At 45.0% G+C, this 17823-nt stretch overlaps 1 protein-coding gene across 1 annotated transcript in view; it reads right to left on the bottom strand.

Annotated features, from left to right (window-relative positions):
• The window catches only part of ITIH2 (inter-alpha-trypsin inhibitor heavy chain 2), a 50256-nt gene that overhangs the window by 21160 nt on the left and 11273 nt on the right, over nt 1–17823 (bottom strand). Inside the window, exons 6-14 of the mRNA XM_016962618.2 lie at nt 14731–14893; nt 11699–11806; nt 10886–11014; nt 9015–9131; nt 5454–5622; nt 4746–4871; nt 2440–2621; nt 576–761; nt 95–234 (exon numbers count right to left, since the gene is read on the bottom strand). Coding sequence (XP_016818107.2) covers nt 95–234; nt 576–761; nt 2440–2621; nt 4746–4871; nt 5454–5622; nt 9015–9131; nt 10886–11014; nt 11699–11806; nt 14731–14893 — 1320 coding nt within the window. The remainder of the gene's footprint in view (nt 1–94; nt 235–575; nt 762–2439; nt 2622–4745; nt 4872–5453; nt 5623–9014; nt 9132–10885; nt 11015–11698; nt 11807–14730; nt 14894–17823) is intronic.

Raw genomic sequence — 17823 nt, 5'->3', positions numbered from 1 at the left:
GGCTTCCAAACTCTTTTTGTGTATGACTTCATATATTCATGATGGACATTTCAGTTTTGCAGATCTCGTGCTGTGGGTACTCTTCTCTTCTTACCGTTCAGCTAGCAGTTGGTTGATGGTTAGATAGGCCCACAGTTTCCTGGTGAAATCGGGATCTGCATGCTTGTCTTTCGATAGAAAATCCTGCAAGTCGTCCATCTGGGCCAGGGTCTCCAAGACTAACTGCGTGTTAGCCTAGATGATGGAAGGTTCAGTTGAGAGACACTGGGTAACAGAATTATAGTTCATTGATTCACATTTTTAGTACCTGCTGCGAATGAATGGGAATAAAAAAGAAATGGAAGGCAAAGCCTACGGAGGAAGGAAATGCATTCCTGTGCTTGGGATTGGGCTTGGGTGAAAAGGTCAGGATTTATGGAATAGCTGGGAAGATGGCAGAGATATTCTCATGCCTTCTCCATCACTGATTGCTTCTGTTCTACACCCATGATTCCAGGCAGGCAGAGCTGACATTCAAGATGGACTGTATCTAGGGGGTCAGTTAGTAGATAGAATAAGCAGATAAGTGGAAGTACCGAAGTCGCCGTGATAACGCTCTCTATTTGATCCAATTTAGCAGGGTCAAATTTTCCTGCCACCACAATCTCTGAGCCTCCAAAGTAGTTATGGAAATTGTTTTGAGTGACGTCCGTGACTGATGTATGGGGATAGTTGAACTGAACATTCCGGAGCAATGGAGTGGAGACCTGGTTGTAGAATTTCTACAATTCACAGAGAGAGAGAGAGAGAAATTATGTTCCTACTGCTTTGTAGATCTAAAGCATTTTATTTTATTTATTTATTTATTTTGAGACGATGTCTCACTCTGTTGCCCAGGCTGGAGTGCAGTGGTGGGATCTCGTCTCACTGCAATCTGCGGCTCCTGAGTTCAAGCAATTATCCCACCTCAGCCCCCCAAGTAGCTGGGATTACGGGCACCTGCCACCAAGCCCGGCTAATTTTTGTATTTTTAGTAGAGACGGGTTTTCACCATCTTGGCCAGGCTAGTCTTGAACTTCTGTCTTGTGATCTGCCTGCCTGGGCCTCCCAAAGTGCTGGGATTACAGGGATTAAGCCCAGCTGATCTAAAACATTTTACTCTGAGATTCTTCAAAGGATCAGCAGATACCTCTTAATTTATTCACACAGGACGTTTGGGACAAGGGAAAATGCTCGTAATTATCAGATTAAAAACAGAGAGAAGACAAAGACTTGTTGAGAACATTACCTTTGGTTTAAGAGCCTGGCATTTTTTTCCCTTTCTGTTACGGTCAGCGTGAAAAACTCTTGGACAAACTTATGCTAAAAGTCAGCAGGAGGTCGGGCATGGTGGCTTGACCTGTAATCCCAGCACTTTGGGAGGCCAAGGCAGGCGGATCACCTGAGTTCAGGAGTTTGAGACCAGCCTCACCAACATGGTAAACCCTGTCTCTTCTAAAAATACAAAAATTAGCCAGGCATGGTGGCACATGCCTGTAATCCTGGCTACTCAGGAGACTGAGGCGCGAGAATCGCCTGAACCCAGGAGGCGGAGGTTGCAGTGAGCCGAGATCGCAGCACTGCACTCCTGAACCACTGCACGACACCATTGCACTGCCATTGAACGTACTTGTCACCCAGCCTGGGTGACAAAGCAAGACTCTGTCTCAAAAAATAATAGTAATAATTAAATTTTTACAAAAGTCAGCTGGGTTAATAGTCCCCAAATCAGAATCTTATCTCTTACTTGTTCCCAAGTTTAAATACGATGCCTGGTACTGACAAAGAGCAGGGAAAAACATGTTCTTTCCCTACATCATTTTCTCATCTATTTAATCAAAACAAACAAGTAGTTTGTATCTTTTCAATATATGTATTTTAATTAAAAAAACTATCTGTTGAACAGATGGATCTCACTATGTTGCCCAAGCTGGCCTTAAACCTCTGGGCTCAAGTGATCCTCCCACCTTGGCCTCCAAAGAGCTGGGATTACAGGCATGAGCCACCACACTCAGCCTGTATCTTAATACTTAAGAAAATTTACATTGTGAAAAATTGATACCAAGATGCCAATGCACGTTAAAGAGAAAACAGTTGGCCATGATGATAAGAAGACCAATTGCTGGTGGGGCAGGAGAGCTACAAGGAGCTTTGATGACGCTCAGAAGACCTTTTTGTTCAGGGGGTAGGAAAGCTGTTCCTAACACCCATCTGCCTCATACCTCACTGTTACTGCAGAAATATGAGGGTGGGGGGAAACATGTGAGAAAGGAACTGGGCACTTCCCTGATCCTTGCAACCAAATATGGCTGAGATCATGACCATTTTGAGTTAAGTTCAGTTATGCATCATACCTGCATCAGATATGGGTAGTTAAATGATTTCCAGTGAAGAATAAAAAAGAACAGAAGAAAATGTTACCTTAAGCTGGGAAGACGTGTCCTGGTTTCCATAAATCCTTTGTGCAATTCCATGGTTTTCATTGGACAGTCTCTTCAAAAAATCAAAGTCCACATCAAATCCCATGCCCAAACTGAACAAGGAGATATTGTCTTGGATGTTCTCCTTAACGTTTTTCTGAATTTTTGACAGTTTTAATTCACCTAAAGTTGGTGATGTCCGAAAGGAAAGGAATGAAGAAGCAATATCATAAATTTTCTGGAAAATCCAGGGAGGGCAGTTTAGTAAAGTGTGTCCAGATTAAAACTGCATTTCCCTTTTGACCCAGTAACTCAATTTCTAGTTTTTCTTAGAGATGCACTCATACATGTTGAAATGAAGTGTGGGTTGTGTTGCATAGCAACATTATTTGGGAATTAGCAACATATTGGAAACAACATAAATATGCACCAATGAGGGCACTTGGTTAGATGATGATACATTCAAACCGTGAGATACTATGCAGTTATTAAAAAGGACATGGAAACTCCTTATGTATGTATACCAGACAATCTCAAGGGCATGTTTAGAGGAGAAAAAAAAAACCAAGGTAAATATCAGGGTACATAGGATGCATTTGCATGCATGCATGTATAAATGTATGTATGTGTATGTATGCATATACACATACATGTGTGCAAACATGTATATATAGTATACAGGCATGCATAAACTATTTGTGGAAAGATACACAAGAAACTGGTAACCAGTGACTGATTCCAGGGACAGGAACTGAATGGTTGAGAAACAGGAGTGAGAAACCACAATTAAACCAAATTATGGTTTAATTTTTTTTTTTTTTTTTGAGACAGAGTCTCACTTTGTTGCCCAGGCTGGAGTGCAGTGGCACGATCTCAGCTCACTGCAACCTCCGCCTCCTGGGTTCAAGTGATTCTCCTGTCTCAGCCTCCCGAATAGCTGGGATTACAGGCACACGCCGCCCTGTCAGGCTAATTTTGTATTTTTAGTAGAGATGGGGTTTCGCCATATTGGCCACGCTGGTCTTGAATTCCTGACCTCAGGTGATCCACCCACCTCAGCCTCCCAAAGTGCTGGGATTACAGGTGTGAGCCACCATGCCTGGCAAGTTTAATATTTTAAACTGTATTTCCTTTTCCACCTTATGATTTCATTCAAAACTTGAATTTTGAAAATAATCTGATCTGAGGGAGAAAACATTGGTTCTACAACAAATACATAACACTGGCTCATTCTAGTCTCGATATTAATAAGATGGTTGCTCTCTGGCTTTCTAAAGCTCTGACTGCCATTGTTTTTGCCTCATGCATTTTCATTCTGCTTGGCTGTGTCAGGACGTGTTAGACTCAGTCCTAGTCTGTACGACAGCACACTCAGGCAACACAATCTGGCATTTGCTATTACTTACAGTGGCCAGAATAAAGACACAAGTAAAACAAAGATAGCTTGGCACAGTGGCTCACACCTGTAATCTCAACATTTTGGGAGTCCAAGGTGGGAGGACTGCTTGAGCCCAGGATTTTGAGATCAGCCTGAGCAACATAGTGAGACTTCGTCTCTCCAAAAAAAAAAGAAAGAAAAAAAAGAAATTAGCTGAGTGTGGTGGTGCACACCTGTAGTCCCAGCTACTCAGGAGGCTGAGGTAGGAGGATCACTTGAGCATGGGAGGTTGAGGCTGCAGTGAGCTGTGTGTGCTCCACTGCACTCCCTCCTGGGTGACAGAGCAAGACCCTGTCTTCAAAAATAAATAAAATAAACTAATGTAACAAAAATAAAAATAAATAATGGAAGTAGGGAGATGTTGCTGCCCATTTTGTAGAAAGAAAAATGTTTAACTTCAAGGTTGTGTCAGAGAGCAGTCATTTCTCCAGGTGCAACTGGGAGAAGTGTGGAGAATAATAGGGAATATGCTACTGTGGCCTCCAAAGGTACTGCTGGGAGATCTGGGATCAATACTCATCATTCACCACCCCCATACACCATCTTCACATACCTCAAGTTGAGGAAATAGATGCATTTCCCTAGAATGCATCAGCAATCCTCACAACACACTATTAAAATTCAGACTCAGATTTCTGCATATTGTGGAGGTGGAACTGAGGCATTCAAGAGCGCCCTTGCTGAAAGTGTCTGAGCAGTAGCTTAAGGGGTGAGGGCTGCAGGATCAGAAGACCTCCTTTAGGAAGCATGGGTTTAAAATGTTCTAGAAACTCAGGCAAATGCCATTAGAGTTCCCCTTTTAGGCAAACCACCATTCCAAGAAACAACAGTGAAAGTGTTTGTCGTGAGAAGGTTGAAGTGACACTTGCCCACTGTTGGATCTCCATCAGAAACCAAAATGATCAGCGAGACGGAGTTGGGGTCTAACAGTCCCAAGTTATTGGCTTCATTCAAAATGAAGATTGCCCGTAGGAGTGCTTCGTTGATGTTTGTGCCTGTTGAAGTAGCATAATGAAACGTTGGGTATGCGTTCTCGCCACACGCAGAAAATCCCATCCTGGATTCAGACTCGTATGTCGGCTGATCACTTATCCATCACTTATTCCATGCCAAAATCATTTCATTGCTTTCTGAGTGACACAAACTGTGCTCAAGCTGGTGGTCCCCCAGTGCAGTGAAATATTCACTTTGAAATAAACTATCCCCTTAGAGATGAACTAGCCCTTTCAAAGCACAGACTGTTAGCTTGTTAAACACCAGATTAAAGTATCCAAATCAGCCTTGCCAAGATACTCTGAAGATAGTAACATTTTATGCTTTATGCAGGCAATAAAGAAGGCCAGTGTCACTGAACCTTTTTCTGAGAGACATTAAAACGGTTCAAAGCTTATGTGGGCTGTCACAAATTCTACTTTCACTACAAACTTAGCATTCATCCATTACCAATAAATGTATTATTTAAGATAGGCCCTCGAATGCTGGGGAAAGACCACTGTGATGGGAATAATGCTTCTTAAGTGAATCATGATTTGAACCCAGAGGAAGTGTCTCCTTGGGCTTTAGCCCAACACACTCACCTCCACTGGGCTGGATTTTCTCAATATACCTCTTGGCATCTGCAACCTGTGTTTTTGTAGCTGAAATTAAATCATTTCTCCAAGTTCGAATGTTCTGGTTGAAATCAATCACAGAGAAATGGTCTTCTGCTCTGAGGTCATCCAATATGGTCTTCATTGCTTCCACAGTCTATTTCAATAGAGAATAAAGACAGGTCCCATTACAGAAAATCTGAGCCTCAGAGGAACTAGGAAGACCAATCATTGATCCTGGTCATCTTTCAAGTTCTTCTCAAGCTAAACTTCTTCCAGAAAACCTCTCGAGCCCACCTCAGTCAATGCAGACCTGCCCCTTATTTATTCTGGGCATGTACTGTTGGCTTTTTGATAATTTTACTATCTATTTTGCTATGCACAACCAGTTTGACTAGTCTTTATGTTAAGGATCACAAACTTCGAGTGCCACCTTTATGATGCCTGGAAATAAAATACATTTCTCAAGTCCATCTACTCACCCAGTCTCTTAAACTATTTCCTCATCTTTCTCTTTAAACCACCACCATCACCCTCTTTCTCTAGCTTACGTGTGATGATTTTGATTCCAACTCCACTGAGAAACTGCAGCAGACAGAAGAACATCCCCACAGACTCCCACTACCATAAAATCCCAACCAGCAATATTTGTACCCATACATTTTTCTTTCCTACCTGATAATAAAGAACAACTAGCAGTATTTCTATCTAATGCAAACCCATCTATTCATGAACGATTTCATCCCCTCTCTTTGACTAAAGATCATGGCTCCAGCAATTGTCCTTTGCCTCTTCAATTTCCCTATTCTATTGGTACATTTCCATCAACAAAAACATGTTATTTCTCACCCTTCTACAAACCTCATGTGCATCCACTTTCTTCATTTCTCAGCTTTCTTCTGCAATAAGATTCCTTGAGGAATTGTCTAAACACACTGTCTCCAAATCTTCTCTTCCTATTCTCTCATAAGCCCAATCCTTTTGGGTTTTCATCCCTGTCACTCTACTGAAACTGCCCTTGTCAAGGTCACCAATGATGCTAATGTCACTAAATCCAAAGGTCCATCTTCATTTCTCATGCACCGGCAAGTGCTCCCATCTCCCTCCTGAACACAAATTCCTCAATTGTCTTCCAGGGCCTCATTCTCTCTTGATTTTTCTCCCCCACTTACTAATTGTTTTCATTAGTCTCTATCACCAATTATCCTCTTCTTCCCAAATTCCCAATATTGGAATGCTCTGTTGTCTGATCTTGGCTCCCTTGTCCATCTACTCCTTGGCATTCTCACCTAGTCCCAATGCTGCCAGTACCTTCTATATGCTGTGGAGTCCTAACTGTGTGTCTCCACATCTCACTTTTGAACACCACGCTTCCATGGCCAACGTGGGTACTTAACAGACATCTCAGACTTTGCATCCAAAACCAAACTGGGACATTCCCTGCAATGTCTGATTACATCTCTGTCTTTGTCAACTCATGGATGGCCACTTCATCCTTCTAGTCACTCAGGCTAAGTCCTGGGGCATCTTTCACTTCTCTTTTCTTCCCTTGCCTCACAGCTAGCCCTTCAGGATATACTGTTTACTCTACCTTGAAAACAGATTCCAGAATCCAGCTCTGATCATGACGGCACAGGCGTTCCATGAGCCACCTTGCCTCTCACTTCTCAGATCTCATCTCCCACTGCCCCTCTCTACTGGCATCTCTCTCTGTTCTTTGCACACTTTCGACTTAGAACTGTTGCATGAGCTGTTCATTGCATTTAATTCCCTTAGATATCTGCACAACTCTCCCTTCACCTTCTCAGGGTCTCCTCAGAGGTCTTCTCCAGGAAACCACCTATTTAGATGACAAGCCTATTTAAAATTGCATCCCCCTGCAATTGCCATTCTTGGTTTTTAACATATGCTTCTTTTATTTTTTAAAAAAACTTTTATCAAAATGCTGCCATTGAACGTACTTGTACATTTGTCCTTGCATGTGTATTGTTTATTCTCTGTCCCCTATCCCTCAGATGTAAGTTTCATAAGCACCCAGAGGGTAGGCATCCGTTTTTTTTCTGTTTTTTGTTTGGTTTCTGTTTTTAAGCTTTGGGTCTGTTTTGCTCATAGATGAACTAAGTGTATGACACATAGTAGGTGCTTTGTAAATATTTGTTAAATGAATGAGTGATGGAAGGAAGGAAGCAGTGAATAAACTGTTGTATTAGAGCAATGTTTCTCAACCAGAGGCAATTATACCCCTCAGCGGACATTTGGCAATGTCTGACATTATATTTGATTGTTATGATGCAGGGGAGGTTGTGCTACCAAAATTTAGCAAATAGACCATAGACCATGCTGCTAAGTATCCTGCAATGCACCAGACAGCCCTCCTACAACAAGGAATGACCCCATCCAAAATATCAATAGTCCCACTGCTGAGAAACCCTGCCTGGGAGTACAGACCCAGGCAGGCAGGGTCTGTGAAAGGCAGGGTCTTCTTTTTCCTCTTCTTCGTCTTCGTCTTCTTCCTCTTCTTTTTTTTTTTTTTTTTTTCTTTTTTTGAGATGGAGTTTCGCTCTTGTTGCCCAGGCTGGAGTGCTATGGCGCGATCTCTGCTCGCTGCAACCCCCGCTTCCTGGGTTCAAGCAATTCTCCTGCCTCAGCCTCCCGAGTAGCTGGGATTACAGGCATGCACCACCACACCTGGCTAATTTTGTATTTTTAGTAGAGACAGGGTTTCTCCATGTTGGTCAGGCTGGTCTCAAACTCCCAACCTCAGGTGATCCACCTGCCTCGGCCTCCCAAAGTACTGGGATTACAGGCATGAGCCACTGTGCCTGGCCGACAGGGACTTCTTTTAGGTTCCTTACAGATCTTAGGGTAGTAGTGAACTCTTGGGTGGTCAAAAATAGTTGCCCTATGAATGGTTAGTTGGTTGTTCAACTTGGTTGAATGGATGGATGGATTGATGGGTAAGTTAAATCATTTCCTTGTTTGGTCTTTAGTATTGCATCTGTACATCTCACTTATCACTAAGTAAGCCTATATTGAGCTCTGAGCTGGAAAACATAAGATGGATAGCTGCTGTCAAGCAATTACCATATAATTAGAAATAATATGTATATATTGAATCAATAGTCATATGTGGACAATGACAAGATATTATAATAAAACATGTAGAAGAGCAAAAAGAATGTGACTGATCCTTGAAAGAAGAGGTTATATAGAGATTCTGTTTTTCAAAGAGGTGAGTTTTGAGACAGTTTTTCAAGGAAATATTGGATAGAGAGTGGAAAAGAGGAAGAGAAGGAAGAGGAAACAGGAAAGAGGAAGAAGAGAAGGAAGGGAATTTTACACTAGAGGAATGATTAGAAGGCGGATGTGTATGTCCTGTGAAATGCAATAATCGCAAAATTTTAGGAAGAGTTGACACCGGCAGTCTGTAACCACAGTCCCTGAGCTTCAGCCCTAAGCAGGGAGGAGGGATAGAATGATTGCATTTTTAGGAGGGGATCAAAGAAGATAGGGAATCCCCCCAACCACTGCAAACAAGGGGGTACTTACTTGTTTCATTTTAACTCCCCACATGGAGCCACTCACATCGATGACAAAGAGGATGTTTTTGGGAATTGGGTCCAGGTTGTCAGGAGCAAAGAAGTGGACAAAATATCCATTAAACGCCTGAAAAATAGAACGTATTTGTGAGTCAAATCATGATTCGTGTTTAGAAGGCAGGAAGATGGGGACCTGGGGACTCAGAGAAGAGAGGGGTCTACAGGGAGGAGGAGGCGGAGCTTGATGTGCATTTGCCTCCACATTTTCCTGCCTGTTCCCCCACCTCCTCTCCTGTGAGGGTCAAGACCTTCCTAGCAGAACATTCCGCTCCACTCCACTCCACGCTGCTTCACTCCACACCGCTCCACTCCACTTGACTCCTCTCCACACCATGCCACTCCACTCCACGTCACACCACTCCACGCCACTTCACTCCACTCCACGCCACGCCACTCCACGCCATGCCAGGGCACTCCGCTCCACACCACACCATGCCACTCCATTCTACTCCACTCCACGCCACGCTGCTCCACTCCACTCCATGCCACTTCACTTCACCCCACTCCACTGCACGCCACTCCACTCCACCCCACTTCACGCCACTCCACTCCACGCCACTTCACTCCACACCACTCCATGCCACTCCGCTCCACTCCATGCCACTCCACTCCACGCCACTTCACTCCACTCCACTCCACTCCACATCACTCAGTCTTTACAGAGAGCCCCTGTTCCAGGCGCCCTGCTAACCAGCGGTGAATCAGGCAGAGCACCCCCCGTCAGGAGGCTCCCAGCCAGCAGAGGATAAGGGTAAGTGGAGGCAATGTGCAGCGTGGTGTGTTCAACACCATGATTAGGAAGTAAAGGGCTCGGCAAGAGCCCCTTGTGCATCTAATGCGCACGCAGGGGACAGTTCTCTAGGAAGCAGCATCTCCACTGGGACCTAAGGATGAGCTCAGACTCAGAAGCTCTCTTGAGAGCTGGGCCAGGTTGAGATAGTGGGGAATGGGGAAGAGAGTTCCAGACAGCGCAGCCCCAAAGATGAGAAAACATGGCATATTTGGGGCTCCATATGTGGTTCAGCAAGATGGGGCCGTAGAATCCAAGAATTCAGGGAACTAGTTGGAGAATCAGCAAGACAGATCACAAAGGACGTGTATGGGCCACTTTAGAAAATTTGGATTTTTCTTGAAGTTAATGAGAGGCTGCCCCAGCTGGACTCCTGACCATCCTCTTTGTCTTCTGCTGCAGGCTTGATGACTGGCTCACCTAATTCTCTTTCCTCTGCCCTTTGGCTGCCTCTTTCCAGGAAACTACAGCATCCAGGTACAGGGTGTGTGCTCCGCTTGCTGTCCCTAGAGAGACTCTTGGAGTTTTGCGTACGTTCTAAGAGTCCTCACCTTAGTACAAAGAAAGGAAGACACACGTCTGGGACATGACTGAAGGGGAAAGGAAACTTTTCAAGAAACTTCATGATAAACCTTGGCCTTGAAATTCACCGCTGGCTCTTGATCTTTCTAGGCTGTGGATGCGCCTTCCTCCTCACCCCGTAATCTCTGTGCTTTCTTTGATTGTCTAATTGCAAATGGCCTTGGGAGCCTATTTAAAATTCCTGTTCTGTAATTATTCCATTGTTCTTCACATGAGGCCCAGGAATGCCCTCCTGGGACAAGAGCATGAGACCCTATTCATTTAGTTTTTAATACATAAAAGATAATGCTTAGCGGTATATTCAAAGAATATGATTTTAGTCCCTTCTCTGCAGCTAGAAACACTTGCCCTGGCAGCTAGAAACCACCCATAGGCCTGGGAGTTTGTTCAAAAAGGAGCAGCTCTTTGGCAAGAGCTTGGCAGTAGAACCAGAGCCGGTGTGCACTCACCTCCAGTTCACCAGCCTTCTCTTCTCTTTTCACGTCATACAGCACCACCAGTTCCCCATCTACCGCAGTCTCCCGGCAGCTAGGGCATATTCTCTGCTGTGCTACTGTGGGCTTGAAGGAGACGTGCGCCTAGAAAGAACGGTGACATCAGAGCCTCTGCCTCTAGCCCCTTCCCAGTGCTTGGCGCTGCCCCTTCTCCAGCACACAGGGAAGAGGAGCTGCCCAATGGACGTTCTGAATCCCCGCGATATCGGTGGACCCACCCTGATGGGAAGGACATGCCAGGGCTTTTGCAGGGAGCATCTCTAGGCTGCCATGCTGTTTGCAAGGTTTCAGACCTTTTTAGAAGAAAGCCGAAGAATTTCCTTCATCCCCTGTAGAAGGGCTGACTATGTGCTTTGGAAAGAGTTTGTGAAACGTTTTAATGCTCTTAGAGGAGTTTCCCCTTACAGGAGTCATAGTTGGTTATCGCTGGTCATTGAGGCAGAGAGCTGAACATGTCTTGCTATGGTTAGTGAATGAAAATCTGCCATATAGGATGTGAAAGCTGTCCTTTAGCTACTGGTTAAGCAGGTGACTGAGGGGGAAATGAGACTCAAAAAGGGACAATCTCTGGTCAAAATGGAAGGAAAGCACTGGGAGTGTTGTTCTGTGTATCCTGGGGAGGCCCTAGGCTCTACTTGGGGAACCCCATTTCTTCAACAGTGTCCTCAACACCAGCCTGCTTTTCTCTTCTCCAGAGCACAGAAGGAGAACAGAACCCACAATCCAGAGGCCCTGTGAATGCCTGGCAACACGCAGGGCTCAGGGTACCTTCTGTTGTCCTTTAGAAATGACCGGAACACCATCGAAATGGCCTTCAAATGTGTTGGGAACATGAAGAAATCTCAGTCCCTGTGGTTCGATAACCCGCACATCTACCTAGAGATGCAAGAGAAAATTACCCAAAGCATTAAAAGTCTTTAAAGTCTTTTTAAGCAAGAAGTAAAATTACAACTAAGTCCTCTGATGCTTTTCTCCTCTGCAGGTTTCCCGGGCATGACTCCACGATCTCTCCTGCAGGATCTGCAAGTTCCTGCGATGGGATTCATCTCACCACGGAGGCTTAACCCCCTTCTGTCGACTCAGAGCTCTCCTTCTGCTGCCTCACTCCCCCAGGAGTCGACTCCCTTCCTCATTCTATTCGAGTCTTTTTATTTATAAGAGCATTTGCATTGTTAGGGAAAAAAAGAATTCCTTCTTTTTTTTCCCTCATTGTTAAATAGCACTGCATCTACTCTGTAGACCTGTCAAAAGTAGACCATTTTCCCCAAATCTTGGGTTGTTTTATTTCTTCTCTGTCTTCTTGCTTTGAACAGACCTCATCTAGGGAAATCCCCTTTGGTGATTCTTGACCAAACCACAGTCATAGCTGCCATTTTTTTCTTTTTTTAATTTAATTCTATGATTTGTTTGTTTATATTTTTGTGTATTTATTTTGAAAAATTTGTATAAATTTAAGGAGTACAAATGCAGTTTGGTTACATGAATATATTGCACAGGGATGAAGCCCAGGCTTTTAGTGCAACTACCACCCAAGTAATGTACCTTGTACCCGTTGAGTAATTTCTCATCCCTCACCCCACTCCCACCCTCCCACACTTCTCCCAAGTCTCCCCACTCCCACCCTCCCACACTTCTCCCAAGTCTCCCCACTCCCACCCTCCCACATTTTCGAGCCTCCAATGTCTATCATTCCACACCCTATGTCCCCATGTACACATTATTCAGCTCTCTCTTATAAGTGAGAACCTGTGGTATTTGATTTTCTGTTTCTGAGTTACTTAGCTGCTATTTTTTCTTTTCTTTTCTTTTCTTTTTTTTTTTTTTTTTGAGACAGGGTCTCATTTTGCCATCCAGCCTGGAGTGCAGTGGCATGATCATAGCTAACTGCAGCCTCGATTTTTTAGGCTCAAATTATCCTCCTGCCTCAGCCTCCCAAGTGGGTGGGACTACAGGGGAGCACCACCATGCCTGGCTAATTTATTTATTTATTTTCAGTAGAGGTGAGGTATTGCTGTGCTGCCCAGGCTGTCACTCAGTTTTTATTAATATTGTTATTATCAACAGTCTCAGTGATTGTCTCCTCCTAGGCTTAGATGCTAATCACATCTAACCATTGCTTCAAATTATTTACCACGGGATTCATGGCATTGAGGAAGAGAATGTGGGTTACTGACACTCATCCATCATCAGTACTGGAAAAATGTCCAACAACACACTTAATTGTACAGAGCATCTTGGCCAAGTCACGTGCCCTGGATGGCGCTGCATTTGCCTGAAGGACGGGCATCTTTTTTCAATTCACGCAAAAGCACGGTATGTGCTAGGAGTGGCCCAGAAAAGAACTCAACAGCATAGACTCTGATAGTGAACTGATGCCAAACAGTGGGCATTATTGATCCCACGAGCAGCTTTTCAAATGGGAATTAAAGTTTCATCGTGATTAATTCATTCCCTTTCATCTCCCGTGTCTCCGGGCAATTCACAACCTGTCTGCTTCACTCTCCCATCTGCCGGGGGAGGGGCATGTTGGCCTCTGTACTCTCTTAGGTTTCCTCTTGCCTAGCTCTGCCTCTTACACTAAACAGTCATAGGATGTCACAAAGATTTGAGCAAAGAAAAGAGCAGTTTAGTCTTTATAGCAAGAGATGAAGATGACAGCAGAGGTGAGTTCAGATGGATAGTAATGCAGTGGATGACCGAGGCACTGCTCCCCTGCGGTGATGATGGCTGGGGTGGCAGGGAAGACAATTCACTTAACCTTCATCAAGCTTCTGTCATTGGCCACATATTACAGGAACAGGAAACCAAGTACTGCACATTCTCACTTCTAAGCAGGAGCTAAACATTGAGTACACATGGACACAAAGAAAGGAACAGTTGACACCAGGGCCTACTCAAGGGTGAGGGAGGGAGGAGAGAAAGGATCAGAAAACTACCTATCAGGTACTATGCTCATTACCTGGGTGGTGAAATCATCTGTACACCCAACCCCTGTGACATGGAATTTACCTGTGTAACAAACCTGCACATATGACCCTGAACTTAAAAGTTAAAAAAAAAATAACTGAGAAACAAAAGTCTGTTACAGTACTCTTTTCATAGATGAGACAGCGAAGACTCAGGATAGCTGGTCCTTGAAGATTAGTGTCTTGGGTTGAATGGTGGCCTCCCCCCCCTAAAGATGCGCCCAACCTCTGGAACCTGTGAATGTAGATGTATCTGGAAAAAGAGTCCTTGCAGATGCAATTAAGGATCTTGAGTTGAGATCATCCTGTACTACCTGGTGGACCCCAAATCTAATAGGTGTTCTTGTGAGAGAAAGGCAGAGGGGCATTTAAGATGCTTGGAGGAGGAGAGGATGCGACCGTGGAAGAAGAGATTGGAGTGATCTGACTACAAGGCCACAAGTCAAGGAAGGCTGGCAGCTGCCAGACAGCAGGAGAAGCAAGGAACGGGCTCTCCCCTGGAGCCTCCAGAGAGAGAGAGTGCAGCTCTGCAGACACCTTGACTTCAGACTTCCATGAGAGAATCAATTTCTGTTGTGTTAAGCTGTGGCGTTTGCTGTAACTTGTTATAGCAGACCTCAGAAACCACCATAATACGGCTGCTAAGGAGACCGCGAGCCGTAAGGAAGTGGTGTGGCTGACTCCAAACCCACCATCTTTTCAATACATCCCACTGTCTTGCAGAGTTGAGTGGCATCCAACACCACAAGTGCTAGTGACAAGCAGAAAGTATAAATCAGGGTCAGAGACTATAAAAGGACAGTGTCACTGCCCACCCTACAGATCCAGGCTTACCTCTAAGTGTTTGGCCAGCCGTCCAGGTTGCAGATAGATCCTGTGCTCATAGGAGCCCAGCTTCCTCCACTTCACCTCCTGGTAGTGAAGTTCGAACTGCACCTTTGCTCCTGGGAGGACATTTACTTCCGTTCTGAAGTTTTCCATATCAAGAGCGCTGCTCCTAAAGGTGAAAGCCCCCAACAAAAGTCAACAGATACATGATTGAGCAGCAAGACCCAGAATCTAGGCAGAGGGCATGTAGAATTTCCTGGACCGTCTGTTCTGCTCAGTAGTTCATGAAAGTGAACAGTAGGTACACTAGAGATAAGTGCAGCTTCTAGATCAGTTGAATCCCAACAAGAGCTTCAGTCTCCTCTCCTACCCGATCTCCAGCAACCAGAGCTTCTTACTGACTTGAGTGTTGTCTGCAAAAAACTACCAGGGATTGGCCCCTATCCTGGGCCAGGAATTTGACATCTATCATTGCTGATATAGCAGCTCTGCAATATGGAGATCATTACCCTGACTTTTCAGATGATAAAAAAATTAGACTTGGGCTGGGTGTGGTGGTTCATGCCTGTAATCCCAGAACTTTGGGAGGCCGAGGCGGGCGGATCACGAGGTCAGGAGTTCGAGACCAGCCTGGCCAACATGGTGAAACCCCGTCTCTACTAAAAATACAAAAATTAGCTGGGCATGGTGGTGTGTTCCTGTAATCCCAGCTACTCAGGAGGCTGAGGCAGGAGAACTGCTTGAACCAGGACCCAGGAGGCAGAGGTTGCGTTGAGCCGAGATCACGCCATTGCACTCCAGTCTGGGTAACAAGAATGAAACTCTGTCTCAAAAAAAAAAAAAAAAATAGGCTTGTAGAGGACCTGCTCAAGACCCCATGGCCAGTCCACTGTGGGACCAGGACTCACACCCAAGGTTGGGTGGTTCAAAGATAACACTCTTCCCATACTGCATTTGAGGCTCACTATAGGTGTTCTTGATATTTCTGAAGGTCTTCAGAAAGAAAAACTTTATTATTGCTCAAATTGAGTATGTTTCTCTTTTTTTTTTTTTTTTGAGCTGGGGTCTCGCTCTGCTGCCCAGGCTGTAGTGCAGTGGTGTGATCTCAGCTCACTGCAACCTCCGCCTCCAGGGCTCAAGCTATTCTCCTACCTCAGCATCCCGAGTAGCTGGGACTACAGGCATGCGCCACCATGCCCAGCTAATTTTTGTATTTTTAGTAGAGTCAGGGTTTCGCCATGTTGACCAGGCTCATCTCAAACTCCTGACCTCAGATGATCCACCTGCCTCCACTTCTGAAAGTGCTGGGATTATAGTCTGAGCCACTGCACCTGGCCTGAGTATGTTTTTCTATCATAAGGCCTTATTTTAGTCACATACATACTGAGTTCAATGTGATCATTGATCTTGAGGTGTTTATGGTTTAAAGAGAAAACAGCAGAATTATCAGTGCTGGTGATTCCAGCGTTAGGATAAACAGGGAATGATTTTTTAAATGAAATAAGTAAATACACTGGGCACAGAGGCTCATGCCTGTAATCCTAGCACTTTGGGAGGCTGAGGTGGGTGGGTCACTTGAGGTCAGGAGTTAACAGCCTGGCCAACACGGTGAAATCCTGTCTCTACTAAAAACGCAAAAATTAGCCGGGTGTGGTGGTGAGTGCCTGTAATCCTAGCTACTCAGGAGGCTGAGGGGGGAGAATTGCTTAGACCTGGGAGGTGGAGGTTGCAGTGAGCCCTGTCTCTCCTAAAAATACAAAAATTAGCCGGGCGTGGTGGTGGGTGCCTATAATCCCAGCTGCTCGGGAGGCTGAGGCAGGAAAATTGCTCAGACCTGGGAGGTGGAGGTTGCAGTGAGTGAGATCACGCCACTGCACTTCACTCTATCCAGGGTGATAGAGTGAAATTTCATTTCAAAAAAAAAGAGGAAAAAAAGAAAAGAAATAAATAAGTAAGCAAGGTGAGATGTTGCACAATCAGCCTAAGGGATTGGGGAGTTGTTGTGGACAGTCAGCTTGCGATATCAAATAATTGAAGAAAAAGATGAGCATGGCCTCGTGCAAAGCTTTGAGACAGAGCCTGCAGTGAGACACCGTGTTTACCTGAGGGTGCACTAGGATGGGAGCTCTGCGTTCCCTGCCGTATCTCCAGTGCCTAGAAGAGTTTCTGGTAGAAGTAAGTATTTGTGTGATGGATAAACAAATAAATGAATGGGTGATGTGGTCAAAATGATGGACAAAGATGGCAAAATGATTCTTTTTTTTTTTTTTTTTTTTTGAGAAGGAATCTTGCTCTGTCACCAGGCTGGAATGCAGTGGCACAATGTCGACTCACTGCAACCTCCAACTCCCTGGTTCAAGCAATTCCCCTGCCTCAGCCTCCTGAGTAGCTGGGATTACAGGCACACGCCACTACGCCCAGCTAATTTACGTAATTTTAGTAGAGGCGGGGTTTCACCATGTTGGCCAGGATGGTCTCGGTCTCCTGACCTCATGATCTGCCTGCCTCGACCTCCTAAAGTGCTGGGATTACAGGCGTGAGCCACCGCGCCTGGCTGGCAAAATGATTCTTAAAGATAAAAGGACTGATTCACCTGCAGCAAGGCTAGAGGCATTTCCTCTGCTTGGAGCTTCTTCTCTCCATTCTCTACCTGGCTGAATTTTACTACAGTTGGTGCTCTGTATCCTCTGGGGTTTGGTTCCAGGATTCCCCAAGTATACCAAAATCCGGCGATGCCCAAGTCACTGTTATAAAACAGTATGGTGCAGTGGACCCTCCGTATCCACAGGTCTTATCCACAGTTGGTTGAATCTGAGAATGTGAAACCCATGAATACGAAGGCCAGCTGTAATCTACTTGGGCTCAGCTGACACATCAGTCCTCTGTGGGGATTTCCTGGACCCCCAGACAGGATGACACACTCGGCACTCGGAACTCGCATAGTGTTTTTTGTGTACCCTCTCTTCCGTATTAGCCCTTGCCCACTGCAGATATTGTTGTCACAGGTTCCTTGTCTGTCTCCTGCATGAGGCTGACGGTGTCCGCTTTTGTGTTGCTGCTGCCTCTGATAGAACTGGTACAGAGCTTGCATTTGATGCA

Source organism: Pan troglodytes, chromosome 8 (assembly GCF_028858775.2).
Source record: "Pan troglodytes isolate AG18354 chromosome 8, NHGRI_mPanTro3-v2.0_pri, whole genome shotgun sequence".
Lineage (NCBI taxonomy): Eukaryota > Metazoa > Chordata > Mammalia > Primates > Hominidae > Pan > Pan troglodytes.
Note: the sequence above shows the minus strand (reverse complement) of the source record. Positions and strands in the feature narration are given on the sequence as shown.